Genomic DNA, 18916 nt, shown 5'->3' on the forward strand with positions numbered 1-18916 from the left:
ATAAAAGTATTGTTTAATATCAGTTCATGTTAACTAATGTTGTTAAAGGGATAGTTCACCCAAAAAAAGGGATAGTTCACTTGTGTTTTTGGCTATTCGCATTCTTCGTGCTATCTTCACCTACTGGGCAGGGAGGATAATTTTAAATAGTGATCTGTTTTTCACCCACACCTATCATATCACTTCTGACGATATACACTATATTGCCAAAAGTATTCGCTCATCTGCCTTTAGACGCATATGAACTTAAGTGACATCCCATTCTTAATCCATAGGTTTTAATATGACGTCGGCCCACCCTTTGCAGCTATAACAGCTTCAACTCTTCTGGGAAGGCTTTCCACAAGGTTTAGGAGTGTGTTTATGGGAATTTTTGACCATTCTTCCAGAAGCGCATTTGTGACGAGAAGGCCTGGCTCACAGTCTTTGCTCAAATTCATCCCAAAGGTGCTCTATCGGGTTGAGGTCAGGACTCTGTGCAGGCCAGTCAAGTTCTTCCACACCAAACTCGCCCATCCATGTCTTTATGGACCTTGCTTTGTGCACTGGTGTGCAGTCATGTTGGAACAGGAAGGGGCCATCCCCAAACTGTTCCCACAAAGTTGGGAGCATGGAATTGTCCAAAATCTCTTGGTATGCTGAAGCATTCAGAGTTCCTTTCACTGGAACTAAGGGGCCAAGCCCAGCTCCTGAAAAACAACCCCACACCATAATCCCCCTCCACCAAACTTCACAGTTGGCACAATGCAGTCAGACAAGTACCGTTCTCCTGGCAACCGCCAAACCCAGACTCATCCATCAGATTGCCAGATGGAGAAGCGTGATTCGTCACTCCAGAGAACGCGTCTCCACTGCTCTAGAGTCCAGTGGCGGCGTGCTTTACACCACTGCATCCGACGCTTTGCATTGCACTTGGTGATGTATGGCTTGGATGCAGCTGCTCGGCCATGGAAACCCATTCCATGAAGCTCTCTATGCACTGTTCTTGAGCTAATCTGAAGGCCACATGAACTTTGGAGGTCTGTAGCGATTGACTCTGCAGAACGTTGGCGACCTCTGCGCACTATGCGCCTCAGCATCCGCTGACCCCGCTCTGTCATTTTACGTGGACTACCACTTCGTGGCTGAGTTGCTGTCATTCCCAATCGCTTCCACTTTGTTATAATACCACTGACAGTTGACTGTGGAATATTTAGTAGCAAGGAAATTTCACGACTGGACTTGTTGCACAGGTGGCATCCTATCACAGTACCACGCTGGAATTCACTGAGCTCCTGAGAGAGGCCCATTCTTTCACAAATGTTTGTAGAAGCAGTCTGCATGCCTAGGTGCTTCATTTTATACACCTGTGGCCATGGAAGTGATTGGAACACCTGAATTCAATTATTTGGATGGGTGAGCGAATACTTTTGGCAATATAGTGTAGATGTAACTACTGGAGATTACTTTTATGCTGCCTTTGTGTGTTTTTTCCAGCTTAAAATTTTTGGCCACCATTCTCTTGCATTGTATGGACCTACAGAGCTGAATTTTTCTAAAAAACTTTTTGTGTGCAGCTGAAGAAAGAAAGTCATACACATCTGGGATGGCATGAGGGTGAGTAAATTATGACACAATTTTCATTTTTGAGTGAACTGTCCATTTAAGTAATGTTAAAAAATTGAACCTTACTGTAAAGTTTTACCACCATTTTTGAAGGTTCTCGAAACTGATGAACACTTGCATTAGCCTACTGTATTAATACTTTGTAATATTCAATTCTGATTGGCTAATCATCGTTATTGAAAGTAATTTATTTATCAATTAAAAATATTTGAATGAATTTGAATGATTAGTTGTAAGTATATAAAAACTGACCTAAAGGATATGGTAAGAGGGACAAAGGGGAATGTTTTCATCATTTCTTTCAACAAGCGGGATGGTATACCCTTGCATCCTCCCTCAAATTAAGCCCCGCACACACACACACACGCACGCACACACACAAACACACTAAACATGAATTCAAAAGAAGTATATCTTTAATTTATATCTTGTAAGCTTATTCTTTCTTGCTTGTGTTTTACAGGTGGATAATCACTTTCTCCAGAGAATTACCTTTTTTTTTTTTTTTTACCTAAAGTCACTAATCAGTGGATCTGCATTTCAATTCACAGACAAATTTAGTAGCACAAAGGCTCAATCAATGTTTCAGGATCACATGAGGATCATAGTAATGAAAAGTTGTAGAGGATCCAAGATGAAAGGGGCAGAAGAGACTGCTTGTAAAGGTGACATTAGAGGGGGTTTTTTGTACACTGTATGCAGACTAATGAGTAGAGAAAGACAAAGAGAGAGAGAGAGAGAGAGAGAGAGAGGAAGTGAGAGAGAAAGCACTGTCAAGCATATTTTTCCTCTTCAAACACTCAGAAGAGTCCATACAGAGCTTTTATACACCCCCATGTACTTCAAAAGGCCCAATTTTTCATTCACCTAAAGAGGTGAGCTGGCTTATTTTTAACTCAGTCTTCATTAAAACACCCTGATGCTTCATACAACAGCTTGTTCTTTTCTGACATTGTTAATGTCATCTTTGCACTGCTATAGACAAGCATGTGATAGAAAGAGGGGGGTTTGCTTTTAATTGTTATATAATGCAAACTATGAATCTCCAATGCACAATATACGTAGAGGTTCACTGCTTAACAACGCTGATGTCTCGGGTGTAGTACTGACATGTATCCCCCAATTGCTCCTTGATCCATTTATTAATGCCCTCAAAAGGCAGGTATAGTTTCTGGTCTGTTCCAATATTAAACATAAAAAAAAACATGCACACACACAAATCCAAGTGATGCTCTGAAGGCCCCATTGTTGTTCTTTCTGTCTCAAGAGAAGTGTTTCTTACTTTCCAAACAGAGCATGACTTCAATTAAACCATTAAAAACCTTTCAAAACATGTCTAAAATACATTAAGACAAAGGAGATGATGCAAGACAAGTGAGAGCTAGTGGTGAGTCGAGGGTGGAGGATCTTTGGGTGTCCACATTTCAACGCTCTTCCACTGCAGACACATTTTCCTCTACTGTAGCCCCATAGGAAACAGATGGCTCTTTTTTTCACCCTCTGATCTCAGCGATTGGAAATAATTCTCACTAAGGATTACCAAATGTGGCCATCTCTGGCTGAAACAAATGAACACAGATGTAGTTTTCCATTTTACAGGCTGTTTAAGTCTTGCAGATTCTTCCCTCTGGAGGAGAGGGGTTTGATCTTTCAAGTTTTAATGGACGAATGAGACCACAGCCCCTTTCTGTGGCCAAGGCATTTTCCAATACAAATGATCATCAGTCAAATACTCGTAAACACACAAACAAACCAGGCATACACTGCACACACACAAACAACACTAACTAGCTGCAGGACTTTGGGTCTGTGCCAACTGTATAATAACACCACTACTAACTCCTGCTCTAGGGAAACATTGACAACTGCATGAAAAACCCTAACACTTGAAAATGATTAGAGGAAGTGTAGAAAACAGGGTGATCAGATAACAGGGTTCAGTGTTCAGATAAAAACAGACAAAATCTTTTGTGTGCACACATATCCAATGTTAAAGGAATAGTTCATCCAAACATAAAAGTTCTGACATAATTTACTCATCCTTGCATTATTCCAAACCCATATGCCTTTCTTCACTGATAATCTCTGATAATCAACTCCAGAGAAACTTGTAAACCGGATCATCAACCGGAACAAATCATTCAGACTGGTTTTGTGAAGCAGGTAAACAGATTTCAGCCAATCGGAATGATCTGACTCAAAAGAATAATTAGTTCATGAATCTGATATTGTAAGGGCCGTTCACACCAAATGCATTGCTCATTTGTTTTGGCATGTAAATATGCGGCAGCTAGACGGACATCTTTGACCATTGCGCCACTTCTGGCTTTTTTTTCCACCGCTCGAACTGTTAAAAAAGCATCTCAAGATACCTGCATACTGTTCTATTTGTTGCACTGCATCTAGACTTTTTATTAATGCAAGAACACATTTGGTTTGTACAACTAGGGTTGCCACTTTTGAAGTTGTAAAATACGGGACACTCTCTGTAGAGTTTTTAATAGGGGGTGGGGTTATTCTGGTGCTGTTGGTCGTTTTTTAGGCAGCGATCCCTTACCACACCATCTACAGTTTTAGCACAATTTAGCACAATGTGTGGACTTTTCAGAAGGTACCCACATAGGCAAAATTTCCATATAAAGGTCAAATTAACTCTCTTGAAAGATTTTGCCATGACGCCATAAGACCAGCTTAAATACGGACAAATCACTTCCCGTATTGATTCTATATGGGATGCATAATTTCATCATTAAATACGGGACGATCCCATATTTTACGGGATGGGTGACAACCCTATCTGTACCTGTCAGGTGTTAGCTGGTTAGCAGTTCCCCGTTAGCCCCTGCTGGCAGATACTTGAACTGCACTTTATGATGGCAAAAAGCATGTTTCTCCATTGGCATCAATGAAAATATATATATATATATATATATTTGCATTCAAACTTATTTCATTACATTATAGTACATCTTTTTCTGGTGATAGTTTGTTTTTGAAGGGCTCTTAGCCTCTTAAGCATGAAATTGAATTTTTCCTTATCTGTTCCCATTGACAAGTGATCAGTCATGTGACACCCGATCCCAGAGCTGAGCACCCATGAGCAAAGATGGAAGCCTCCATTTTGCATACTTCTGGGGGAACCCTGCGCTAGATGAATGGGGACGGTAACGGATAGATCTCTTCAGGTATTTTAGAGCTCCTTTGTCTCAGTGGCCCCTTATTCCTCTCGTAATGAACACACGAAAGAACGCTAGGGTGGATGTCAAGATTTTCAGTGATTAATGAATATATATATATATACATACACACAAAAATCGAGAGTTCTGGCAAACTTGCCTAAAATTTGCTGCAAATTCGCCTCTCATTATTTTCACATGCAAATGATTTTTGTGGCAAACTGATTATTGTCGCCAAAGGAGTGCTGTAGGTTTACCACTACCAGTGAAGAGCTGCAAACTTTGGGCAAACATTTGCAGCAAATCGCAAGCTCATTTGCACATAAAAATAAGGAGTGGGAAATCTGCAGCAAGTTTGTCAGAATTCTAGATTTTTTTTGTAAGGGCATTCTTTAAAATTTATCATTTTGTGTTCAACGGAAGAAAGTCATATGAGTTTAGATTGAAATGAGGGTGAGTAAATAATTACAGAAATGTTTTATTTTTAGCTGAACTATTCCTTTAATAGTTCCTATTTAGCAGACACTTTATCCACAGTAACTTTGGGGAGCAGAGCACCAATTTGGGGAGCAGGTCACATACAGCATCTTACTCAAGAGAACAATGAGTATATACAGTATTAGAAGAAACTTTTTAGGAGTAGACTAACATAAATATGACCGCAAAGCAAACAGACTCAAGCAAAACTAAAAACTCTCATTTTAATTTCATGGGGTCTTTAAGGCATTTAGCAGACGCTCTTATCCAGAGCGTGATTTAGCTTCACTGTAGTCCTTTTCTAAAAAGATGTCTTGGTCTTGACAGTTTCTAACAAGGTCTCTGAGCATTTCACAGATGATTTCCTTATTGTGTGGTTTATGTAATGAGAGAGATGTTAGGGAAAGACTGACACAGAAACCCTGCTGTTAAAGCATTACAGTGGAACAGGCACAAATCTGACAGTATGAAAACAATGTCATCTCACATAATTAGGACTAGAATAAAGATTGTCAACATTTCTGTAGAGAGTGTATCTGTTAGCAGAGTGTGTAACCCACAGCCCTCAAAAAGAGGCCATAATGCTTTAAGTATATCATATGTACCTTGTGGTTCTGATGTTCCTGTGTTTCATACTCTGATGTGGGGGTTTGGCGGTGAATAGGCCGGGGAGTGAAATCTAAAGTGCTCTCTTTCTCTTTCTTCCTTACAGTGTGTCTGTAACTGATACGGGGAATTTCAGCGCCTTGTAAAATGTGTGAATGTAGGATGTCTTGTCCTCCAGGCATGTGTAATTTGTGCTAGGAAAGGACAATAGCAGATAGAATGAGAAGAAGGCCTCGATCCGTTGGTGGTTAAGTGAAGATTAATGAGGGGGAAAAACAGTGACGCAACCCTCAACTCAGATGTCACAAAGCTCTAAGCAGCACTTCAATGACCACAGCAGGACTCATTTTAACATGGCTGGCATGATCAGAGACAGAAATACTGACACCATGACTGAAGAATCCTAGAGAGACATGTGATACATTTGTGAAACACGATGCTCAGTATTTTGAGGTCATTTAAAGTGAAAATGGTTTTCTCTGATGCTGCTTTCCTGGATATAATCTCTAGATTAAGAATGAAGGCTAATATCAATTTGTTTTTTAATGAACATGCATAGACTTTGATTAATACTCTTACTTTGAGATTCTTTACACACATACATAGACATGAAAATATATCCAGGTTGCAATTTCACCTCAAAAGAAAGAAAAATCTATATTGTGCATAAAGTCCCTTAGAGGACAGGGTGGGATTTTTCTGTTTTCTGAATTAGTTTTGCGTGCCCTCGCAATAAGTTTTGCAATCCCTTGCAATAAATTGACCATGGTTTTACTACAGTAACCATATTTTAACCATGATATTCGTAGAGAAACCATAGTGATAATACAGGAAAAAGAAAACTATGGGAATAAAAATCATAAAGTTTAGGTTATTATGGTTTTACTATACAAATACCATAGTTTAACTATTGTGGACTATAGTATCCCATAGGCAGAAATCATTTTTCTATAGTAATATTGTAGTAATCATGACTGTTGTAGGCTAACCTTGTTGTTTTTGTTTTTTGGTGGAAACCATACTGTATCCATATAGTAACCATGGTTTTACTATAGATTAACCATGGTAATTCTTGTGGTTACTATGGTTTTATTCCAAATATTTGTATTAAAACCATAATAACCACAAAATTGTAATTTTTATTACCATAGTTTTAATTTTCCTGTATTATTACTATGGTTTTATTATGAATATCAAGGTTAAAATATGGTTACTATAGTAACAGTATAATACCATGGTAAATTTATTGTGAGGGAATGCAAAATTTATTGCGAGGGCACGAAAACTTTTTCAGAAAAAAAAAAAAGCATGGTGAACTTATTTTCATTACAAATAAGCACACCCTTTCCTAATTCTCATTATGTGTCTTGGTTACTTCTGATCTTTTTCATTATTAGTAAAATAAATAAATAAATAAATAATTCCCATTATTATCAATTTTGATTCTAATTAGATTTTCGTTACTGTAATACAGTCAAACAAATTCTGTTTTTCAGATTATGTTTACATCAGCTAATGAATTTAAATAAGCTAATGAACATCAGTCATTACTATGATGTATACATACTTTAAATACAAATTAACATTTAAATAATATAATATTTGTATATTATATTAAAGTTCAACAGGTGTGGAGCAGGGATAGTGCAAACACCTATGTCCCAGTCAGTCAAACACCTATGAAAAAGTAAGCAATAAAGTGGTGTGTCATCAAGCCACTGCTTCATCTTTGTTGTATGCAAAGATAATCAGTTTAGGTTTTATTAAAGTGAGGCTCAGAACTCTAATGTCCATCAGATGAACTCCATGAAAGTTTGGAAATTGTTAATTTGGTGTATGTTTTTAATTTAGAGGGTGGGAGACTACTTGTTTTTCAAATGGATTTGACCAGTGCAGAAGGATCAGTACAATCAGCATCACTTAAGAGGTCACACCCCCACAGAATCCCTCAGGGGACGAGGCTGGTACGTCAGAAGTCAGTATTGGTTAACGGATTGTTAAAAGTGATCACCACGCTGTGATCTTTAAGCACACAGTAATATGAGAAAAACCAAGCAGGCATCTGGTTCTGGTTAGTGCTTTGGAAATCTGATTAAAAGAAAATGTCCAGGCACATTGAAATATATTCACCGTAAATACTGAGAACAGCTTAGACAGATCCAACCACAAAAGAACTAAACTTGAAACCAATGTTGTGGTTCACTCCTCTATTAAATATGAGACACAATAAAAGCAAGGCAGGGAAGTGGGTCTCAAGTGAACAAATTGAGGTTGATGGTGGGGGTTTAGGGTGTGGGTTGGGTGGAGGGGGGCCCTTCAAAGTTAATGGGGTATTATGTTTCATTCCTGTTGAAAATCTTAAGACTTCAGTGGAATAAAACGTTAATGCATTGCCAAAAGGCTCTTCTCAGTGTCATGAGCTTTGATAGACTATAGCTACAACATGAACAGCCAAGCCAAGAACTTAATAAAACCACAACAACCACAGTCAGTTCATTCTGGAAGAGAAAAAAACAGGTCTGTGTGAGCGTGGGCCTCAGCGAAACCTCGGTGTAGACAATAAATCCTATTAGCACAAATAAAAGTCTTGATAGATGGCTATGCTGAGGTGAATGTTTCGCATCAAGTCTCTCGTTTCTCTGTTGTGTGCTGGAATTAAAACCATATGTTGAGTATTTGTGTAGTCTGTGTATAAGGGTGTATTGTAAGGGCTTCTCTTGGAAAAGATACACAACTGAAAGGAGCTTTTTTCCAAGACCAACGGATAGATATCCTTGTGTACACAAACAGCATCTTCCTCTTTACAGATGTCCATTCTTCTTAGTCTTACTAATACAAAACACTGAGTAACCCCTGACCACACTTGTGATGACTACCACACTGGAATCTGCTCCAGGACGCTGAACTTCATGGCAAAATATTTACTCTTGAGAACACAAAACCCCCTACCATTTCTCATCAAAATGCTACCAGTGTGTGCCAAACACAAGAGGGCAGTCTAATTACTTCACTTTAAAGAATAAATCTCACAGCCATGTTAAAAGACTGATGAAACAGACTGTAATTAGGGAGCTATAGTCAGTGACCACACAAACCAGATCAGAGGGGTCCACTGAAGGCCGACAATTGTGAGTGGTTTATGAAAGAACTGAAGTGTAAATGTGTGTATCTTAAAAGTGAAATGTGTCATTTATGCATAACTAGTGGCACCAAATGGAATTGCAATCTGTTTGTTTGAGCAGCCTAACATAACAACACTGGCTCAACCAATAGCATCACTTCACCTTTAACCTCATCAAAAATAAGAGTAGATATTTAAGCAATATCGCACAAGCAAGAGTTCTGCTGTACTGAATATCAGCAAAGCTGTGATTAAGACTTTTAGTCACAATTGTGAGTGTAATATTGCTTTCATACAACAGTTCATACAAAGTGGTTAACCCTTTAAGCTCTGAGGGTGTTTTAAAGATTTCCTGTTTCAGTGGCATACCCATTATTAAAGACTTTTAACTCAACCTAATAAACAAGGAGGGTCAAGTGTTTGGTATCATTTTAAAGAAAACTTTTCAAATTTCATAATAATATACATTATATATAAATTCTGAGACTCATTTAAAAAAAAAAAAAAAAAAGGTTTTCCCCTTATTTTTCTAAATGTAACATATATCTCAGGGTGTAAATAAGGTGGCTCTGAAAAACTGCTTTTGTTTTGTTCCCAATCATGTCAACTGTAACTGAGTAAAATGTTGTGTTGATACGACAAAACAATCAAAAGTTATAGCATTACAAAAAAAATATTTATCCTAGTATCCAAAAGCCTCTCCAAACAAATAAAACATAATAATTGTACATAAGAACTTATTACACATGCAAATACAACAATGACTAAAGGTTTGCATAGCATGCAGAAATTATTTTAGTAAAGAGATTTCACAGAATGAGTTTCATTCTGTGCCATCTGAGTCATCGTTGGGTCTATGTCATGTACTTGGTGCCATCTCCTGTAACAGTAACCAAACACATGTCTCTCTGCCCAAATATGGATGACTTTTTGCACCGAACTGAACCCAATCCAATTGGTTTAACGTTCCATGTCGCTTCATCATTTCCGATGACGTCATCTGATCAAGGAAAGCTAACATGTTTTCAGCCAGATTGCAAGATGCCAGATACTGTGTGCACTATGCACATTGTGCTTCATGTCAGTTGTCTAATGATCTTTGCATCCAATTACCCAATTCCTCTAAGTAACGATCAGCTGATCAGTTGATTCATTTTTCGTGAAGTTATATACGAAAATGCGGCATTTCAGCAACATCTGTTCACGTGAAACATAAATGTCAAAGTCATATACTTAGCTATTTATATCAACAAATAGGCTGGTTGTATTCTACTCTTTTAGAGCTTTCCAACAACACATGACACATGGCTATTTGATGTGTTTGAGGTTTTTACTGATTATAATAATATGTATAGAGACATTTTTTTAAATAAATTATCAAAACGGAAGACTTCGGATTTCAAAGCACTTGTTCAGTTTTGGTCATAATGCCAACATGCATTGTAAAGAACAGCTTCTAAGTTTAACTCTAAGCTTTCAAACATTACCTATTTTGTGTTGGTCAAGACTGTAGTTATTAATATTTTGATCATTCTTTTTTTTCTCTCCAGCCCACAGCCCATCCAAGCTTAAAGAATTTATTGAGTACCTTACGTTACTTATAACATTTGGCAATTTAGTTTGTGATTATACTTCTCCGGCAATTAAAAGTATTACAAAAAAGCCAAAGTGTAAAGCTTTGTATATCGCCAAGCAATGCAGCCCGTCTTCAATTCCGCAGACACAGACAAGCAAATTAGTGGACAAGAACTAAATGTAGTATAAATCTCAATATTTTATAGACAATTCATTTGTTTTTTATATTAGTTACAAATGACCACAGTTAATCTACACATGATATATATTGCTAAAAGTTTTAAAACTTTTATAAAACCTAAAAGTTTTGTGATACAGAAATATACACACACACACAAACACACTAAATGTAATGCTCAACACACACACTCCTCTCTCATCTTGGCAATCTGCAGCAGAGCCACTCTGGCCTCTTCATCCATGAAACCCTGCAAAAGAAGACCACAACTCTGTTTAAGCAAGCATCTGACATCTGGTTTACTTTTGAACAAGTGGACATGTTAGCACATCAGATAATAACATAATATACATTATATAAGGTAGAAGAAAATAAGATGTTACCTGTGCTGCACTGAGTAGTCGTGTTCGATATATTGAAAGCACATGTCTGTAATGCTTTTCAGAGTCCTAGCAATGAAAAGAGGATATGGTTTATAATACATTGGTTTTCACATCAGGTACTAAAGAATAATGCAAACCCACATTTGATTTATAATGTACACTGCTAGATTACTGTAAAAGCATTGGAAAAAGAGACAGTAATTTGATGAAATGTAAAGTATCTCTGGAGAGTGATTAATGTTTAATACTATTTTGATCAGTCACTGCAGCTTTCTTCCAATATCACAGGACAACTTCATGCTACTCTGTTGGATTGAAAAGTTGTTGCTGGGTAAGTTTCTGCAAAGTTAACCAAGGCGAAGGCCTCTCCAGCCACCAGTCTCATGTTTAAATGGAGGCGTGGATGTCTATTTTACACCGATCCCCTTGTTGCTAAGAAACATGGCTACTGTAACACTGGTTCATCTTGGTAGCCCATTTCTGACCCCTTGGAGCAAAAGCAGAACAACTCTACAGGCAAAAGGCCCTGATATACTTCCAAAGAAGTTCTAATTTGTTCTTCGTTCAGGGGTTAAAATTTCGAAACAGCCAAGCAACGGTATACAGTTTGCAAACATTCAGAAACCCACCACACCACTGTGGGAGGCGTTTAGATGTACATTTAAACATGAGGACGCTCAAGGCTACATGTAAACACTAACTAATGTGACATTAAAATTTGTAATCAATGACTTAATGCCTCGTTCAATGAGTAGACTTCATATGAGGTCAGTAAAAGAAGTTGTTTTAACCACACGATGAGGATTTAAAATAATATACAATATATGCAGTAATGTTTATTTGTCTTGTTTACATTCTGAATTCATGACACTAATGCGCTCATACGCTATACGCAGCCATAATATGTGCCAATTATACTCTGTTATTGTAATTTATGATGACACTGATACTTCTTAAAAGATGTATAAAAGAGTGTTAATGGGAAGAATACAGACAAAAGAATACTTTGGGCAGATGTGTGAATGGCTTTCACTGCAGATGGCACATGACTGAATGGGCAGTTAAAGAGTATTTGAGTAGATTAGATTCCTTTTGTAGACTAATTAAAAAAATAATAACGGAGAGTCACATAACGCCATGCATGGATCGGACGTGTGAACGGCGAGCTTGACGCACTTTGCCAGTTTTAATACTTTTAATGACATAAGCTTGTGAGATTCGATACACTCTGTTCCATAACTGTTCTAGGAGGACAATATGTCAAAGAATTCAAAATCCTCGGGCTCTGGAGACATTCAAAGACTTACGTGCTCAAGCTGATGCCCCCAAGCAGGCCGCAAGCCTGGGAGTTGAATTAATCGGGGAGGTGCGGGAAATGCGGCGAGAGATGCTGAACATGTCTGCAGTGCTGACGAAGGTCGTTGCTGACTTGGAGGATCTTGCTGTGATACGTCGATCAATCACTGCCATGGAGGCAAAGTTCACTGATGTGGTTACAAGAGTGGAGGATGTCGAGAAATGGATCGATTACCTAGAGTCATTGGAGAGGGAATTATCTGCTAATCCACTAGCGACAAAGGTGGATTTGGAGCGTGTCTGGGAGAAGTTGGAGGACAGAGGAGATCCTGAGGGAGCAGAGGGACAGGATATGTTGAAGTTCCTGGATGGGCTCTTTCCGAATCTGCCCGACATAGCAGGCCATAAGCTGGAAATTGAGCGAGCTCACAGGTTTCCTGCTCGGCGATCCGCAGAGGGAGACAGGCCCCGATCAATTCTGGCCAAATTTCTGAGATCATCTGAAAAAGATCTTGTGTTACACAAGGCGAGGAGTAAAGGAAGGCTTTCTTGGAAGTACCACATAATTTTCTTGTTCCCAGACTTTGCGAATTCGACGAGAGAAACGCGATCAATTTAAGGAATGCAAGAAACTTTTACATCAGCATAAGGTCACTTTTGCACTGATATTCCCAGCCAAATTGAGAATAGATGCTAAGGATGGCCATAAAACATTCACATGCCCACAGCAAGCGATGTCCTTCATAAAGTCAATGGAGTGAGTAAGTAATCTTGTTGAACTCAAGTTGCAGCCAAGTGGACCAGCTTACTGAACATTTGCTTGACTGTTTGAGGAATCTGCGTGCTTTTTGTGCTGGTTCCGCCTAGCGGCTAGAGTTTATTTTGTAGAGTAACACACCTTCAGAACAGTTCTATGGATGAATCTACACGCTCTTTGTGCTTATTCCGCCTATTGGCTGGAGTTTGTTTTATAGATTATCTTTTGCTGTGCAATTTTGTCTCACAAAATTTGTATAGAAACACCAGACTTGAGCATTCTGACGGCAAGGCTGTCACGGGGGTTCTTGTAGGCATGCATGGACTGTTTGAGTTTGGAGGGATGGACGCCAGTTGGCGCTGTCGTGCGTGGGGTTAATGCGCACGTTTGTATTTTTTCTGGGGGTTTTTTTTTGTTTTTTTCTAGGGGATGTTCAGTGTTTGGTTGTTGTACTAATGTTGGAATGTGGTCTTTATAATATTGTTTTTGACACACGATCTATTTTTTCTTATATGTCAAAATGTCAAATGTTAATATGAGTAGATTGTCTCTCTCCACGTGGAATGTGAATGGGTTGGGGCACCCCATAAAAAGAAGGAAGGTTATTTCTCTTCTAAAGCGTAAGAAATATGATATAGTGTTTCTTCAAGAAACGCATCTTTCTCTGCAGGAAGCTGAAAAATTTGGGAAGATATGGGGTGGACATGTTTTCTTTAGTGCTGGCTCGAGTAAGAGCAGGGGAGTCATTACACTGATAACTAAACATCTACAATTCAAATGTCTCAAACAGATTAAAGATAAATTAGGAAGAGTCATTATGGTTTTAGCTGCAATTCAGGGGCAAAGTCTTATTTTGGCTAATATATATGCACCTAACGTTGATGATCAGGGCTTTTTTATAGATTTTGAATGGATGTTGCAAGCTGCTGGCACCCCTCATGATATAATATTGGGAGGAGACTTTAATCTTTTGATGGACTCAGTCCTTGATCATAGTGAAGCAAAAGTGTGCAAGCCCCCTAGAGCTACATTGACGCTTCACAGAATGTGTAAAAATCTTGGTCTTACAGATATTTGGAGACTTCTGAACACATCTGGGTGGGACTATACATTTTTTTCATCAGTCCATAAGATTTACTCTAGAATGGATTTTTTTTTTAAATATCTAAGTCCCTCATTTCATCAGTTGTTGATTGCTCAATTGGAAACATTTTAGTCTCAGATCACGCCCTGGTGTGTTTAGAGGTGTTGCCACATATGGAGAAAAGGTAATCATATAGTTGGTGCTTTAATATATCCCTTTTGCAAAATCCTGAATTCCAACAAATGCTAAAGGCTGAAATCAATGTCTATATGGAGACCAACTGGTCCTCAGTATCCTCTGTGGGCGTGGCTTGGGAGGCACTTAAGGTGGTTTTTAGGGGCCGGATCATACAGTATGCCTCATTCACCAAAAAATCCAAAGCACAAGAACTTGTGGAATTGGAAGGGAATATTAAAAGTGCAGAGGCAGAGCTGAAGCGCCGAATGTCATCTAATGGCCTCAGGGAATTGAACCGATTGAAATACAGATATAATACTATTTTGTCACGGAAGGTGGAGTTTTGGTTATTCAGGGCAAGACAATTGTACTTTGAGTCAGGGGACAAGGCAGCAAAACTTCTGGCTTGATATATAAAACAGAGCGTGTCTTTTTCTACCATTCCCTCATTGAAATCTGCTGGTGGTGAAATATTGACCTCAGCCATTGATATTAATAATGCTTTTAAAGAACTGATTGAATCGATTGATTAGAAGAATCTTGATCTCTACAGTGCCACGTCTTCGTCTACTGATGGGGATATTAGAAACTTTGTGGAACCATTAGAACTTCCTAAACTGATGACTGAGCAAAAAAATTCTCTTCATTCTGAGATAAACTTGGAGGAGCTTGGCGAGGTAATTAAGGCCCTGCCTACAGGCAAGTCTCCGGGGCCAGACGGCTTTGCCACTGAATTTTTTAGATCTTATGCTACAGAAATGGATCCACATTTGCTAGAAGTTTATACGGAATCAATATAGAAAGGTAAGCTTCCACCAACTATGACACAAGCCCGGATCAGTCTGATTCTTAAAAATGACAAAGATCCAAGTGAGTGTAACAGTTACCGTCCAATTTCCCTAATCACATTTAGATGTTAAAATATTGTCAAAACTTTTGGCTACCCAATTAAGTAAAGTTATGACATCTCTTATACATATAGATCAGGTGGGGTTTATTCGGGGCCATAGCTCTTCTGATAACATTAAACATTTTATCAATATCATGTGGCCAGTGGCGAATGATCAGACTCCGGTCACTGCCATCTCACGTGACGCTGAAAAGCTGTTTGATATGGTAGAATGAGATTACCTTTTTAAGATTTTGGAAATGTATGGGTTCAGGAATACTTTTATTGGGTGGATAAAGTTACTTTATAGACACCCAGTAGCGGCGGTTCAAACAAATGGATTAATTTAGAATTATTTTATTCCGGATAGGGGCACCCGACTGGGTTGCCCTCTTTCCCCCTTATTGTTCTGTCTTGCCCTGGAACCATTAGCAGCCGCGATAAGAAAGGATGATGATTTCCCAGGGGTGGTGGCGGGAGGTGTGGCGCACAAGTTTTTGCTTTACGCAGATGATATTTTATTAATCGTCTCCGACCCTACTAGATATATGCCTTTCCTACACAGAATTATTAATTCCTTTTCTAAGTTCTCAGGATACAGAGTGAATTGGTCTACATCTGAAGCTTTGGCTCGGACAGCGTATTGCTCTGTAACGGCTTTTCAACCGGGCATTTTATTTCCAGCAAATTTGAGTAAATTAGTTAGTTAATTTTGACCCTTTAATAAAAAGGTTTTCAAGTGATGTGGACAGGTGGTCTTCACTACATTTGTCTATGACTGGGAAGGTTAATGTTATAAAAATGTACTGTATTCCAAAATTCAACTACCTACTACAGTCTCTCCCCATTGAAGTTCCCCCCTTTTATTTTAAACAATTTGATAGTATAAAACTCACCAATGGCAGTAAGAAGGTGTTTTGCCGTTGGTAAGAAGTTTTCCTAAAAGTTCACCCCCGCGAGCTGTTAAGAACCGCCGAAATGAACTCAAAAACACCTTATTAGCCAGATTTTTTTCTAAATGACGTCACACCCGTTCACTCTTCGATTTCGTATGAAGCATATCGGGGCCTTAACTGTCTGTGGGTCGCTTTGGATGTGCTGTACTTCCTCTTATTTACCAAAAACAGATTCTCCCATATATATTATAATTTCTTGACAGAATATTGAATTCTGAATTGATTCCTAATAACGGGATTTCAGTTTTGAATAGAGATGATTTTTAATTATGCTTAAACATCCTGTTAAATGAACATTCCAGGATCAATACAAGGAAAGACGATCAGCATTTATGGCATGGCCCCTGAAAAAAAAATTCCCACTTGTCCCTCTTTCTTTTAAAGAAAAGAAAAAAATGCAGTTACAGTACTTATAATGTTCTTACAATGGAAGTTGACAATGCAGCACAATTAATGTTAAAATACATCTGTATAGCCATAAGACTTAAATGTGTGTCACCTTGAGACCAGTGGTATAGAATTAGTTAGTAAACTTGCCTCTACAAAATTATATCCAATATTACAACTCCTGTCATGAACATGTAAAGCCAGTAAATCAATTTTCACATGTATGCAAGGATTCAAGAAAAGAGCTTTTTACATCAAGAAATATCCAAACATAGGAATTATAGCTGTGATAAATAGTTAGTTCATCCATTTAGAACAGCAGTCCCACTACAGAAATGACCAACCTTGATTTAAAATTATGCCACGAATGCTTTCAATTTGAGATTACAAGCTTGGATAGGAGAAAGTACTTTAACATGAAAAAATTACACACCTCAGCATTAATAATTTTTTTTTTTAGATCATACCTGACTCAGAAGTCAGCTAATTAAAATGCGTTGATTCCAGATGAGTGACCCTCAACTTGTAACACAAGGCCTCGGGTTAAAACAACCACTGACCACTCAAGAGCACTGACCAGTACAAAGAACTTCAACAAAACAGGGTAATCTGGAAGAAACAGCTCTATACAGTAGTACTGAGTATTGAGATATTCAGTGTGGCTAACCTCTAGCTGCTGTTGTAGCCTGTTGACCTGAGCCTGGAGGGAGCTGTCTGAATGTGGGTGTTCACAGAAGCTGCCCTGAGCCCCCCGCTGTCCAGCATGCTCCACCAACAACTCTGAATTCTGAGACAGAAAACATGTGTAATTAATTGTGTTACCACACAAATATGGCACATGGCGACTTGCAGTACATTCAATACAGTCAATCTACCAAAAGCAACCTGGATTTAAGTGCCGTGCTTGAAGATGACTTCTTAGAACAGGGCTCCCACATCTTTTGGCCAATAAACGTCAATTACTTTTTCAGTAATTTGTGATTATTAGATAAGGGTTTTAAAATCATTTTATATAGATTGCACTCACAAAGAGGAATACCTTGAGTGATACCTTTATAATTCTTAACCTCCTGAGACCCGAGCATGACTGCTGTGTACATTTTCCATTCCCCTTTTTGATTTGTAAATAGTAGCCCCTAAAACATATGCAAAAAAAAAAAAAAAGTTTTTAGACTAACTATTTTTCCTAAAAAATGATGTCCATATATGTGGACAGTGGGCCTAAGTTTTTTTTAATAATTCTTCTAAATTTCCTAAGAAATTTTAAATAATACCAAGCTAAAGTCTGATTTTTATCAAATCATTTTTTTATGTTTCCTGGAGTGTTGGTTATACATGTTTTTGAGACGTTACAGACATTACATAAATAATTATGATAAAAATTAATCGCCAGCATCATCTAATCACTGCCAACCATGTTAAAATAAATTTTTGCATGAAAAAACCTGAATCTGTGTATTGATTAACATTGTCCCATGTCTGCCAAACATGTTGAGTGGTCCAAACATCATCTGCAGATGTTAGGAATGAATGCAGTTGACTGCATAGGAAAGTTATAGGATGCTCCCTTGCTCCATAATTAGGGAATGACTTAATCTCCAGTGTGCTGTCTGTCTGCACTGGTCTCAGAACAGTTTGAAATGCACCTAATTTTCATCCTAACTCTGTATACAGCATCAGACAGCAACATTTTACCAGCTTTTGAATGCACCCATTGATCCTCAATGTGATAATGCACAGTGAATATAGAATATTAAAGGAAAATGAGCCTATAGTCCACATATGTGGTCATTGTGTTTAACAGCGTGCCGTTTCCCGATATATCAATACAATTTTTAAAATGGCATATCGGATGAAGCTAGAGTCTCTACTCTTTTGACAAACAGTCAAAACAAACAGTGGCTGCATTTCTTACCAGATGTAGTTTTGTTGCCGTTTCTCCCAATGAAAAACTCAGCTGAGTTTGGTGCCATGTTGTTTTGTCACATGACTCCGTACGTCAAAAGTTTAACCCTTTTATGACAGCCTAGATCCTCCTTAACTGAGATCAGTCAGTTTAAATGAAATTAAATTACGCATAGCCTATAGAGAAGCCAAAACGTAATGTCCACACATGTGGATGCGGGGTCGCAGGAGGTTAAAGAGATTTTAGAGCATAGAAGAAACATTTATTCTCTTTAGAAGTGGTCATGAAGTTTTTAAGATTCTACAATTTGTTTTTTAGGACTTTGGCATATTTAGCATCAGCT

The 18916-nt window shown here is 38.2% G+C and overlaps 1 protein-coding gene across 3 annotated transcripts in view; it reads right to left on the reverse strand.

Moving 5' to 3' along the window:
* Positions 1–10294: 10294 nt before the first annotated feature.
* LOC127455993 (uveal autoantigen with coiled-coil domains and ankyrin repeats protein-like) overlaps positions 10295–18916 on the reverse strand; it is a 32496-nt gene continuing 23874 nt past the window's right edge. For 2 of the 3 annotated variants that reach the window (XR_007899769.1, XR_007899770.1), the window contains exons 12-15: positions 17335–17454; positions 12429–12917; positions 11122–11187; positions 10914–10988 (exon numbers count right to left, since the gene is read on the reverse strand). Coding sequence is in view for 1 of the 3 variants with exons in the window: in XM_051724246.1 (XP_051580206.1) it covers positions 10917–10988; positions 11122–11187; positions 17335–17454 (258 nt within the window). In the remaining 2 variants the exon portion in view is untranslated. Of the gene's footprint in view, positions 10989–11121; positions 11188–12428; positions 12918–17334; positions 17455–18916 lie in introns of all 3 variants that reach the window. The other variant, XM_051724246.1, reaches the window with a different exon arrangement.

Source organism: Myxocyprinus asiaticus, chromosome 18 (assembly GCF_019703515.2).
Source record: "Myxocyprinus asiaticus isolate MX2 ecotype Aquarium Trade chromosome 18, UBuf_Myxa_2, whole genome shotgun sequence".
Classification (NCBI taxonomy): domain Eukaryota; kingdom Metazoa; phylum Chordata; class Actinopteri; order Cypriniformes; family Catostomidae; genus Myxocyprinus; species Myxocyprinus asiaticus.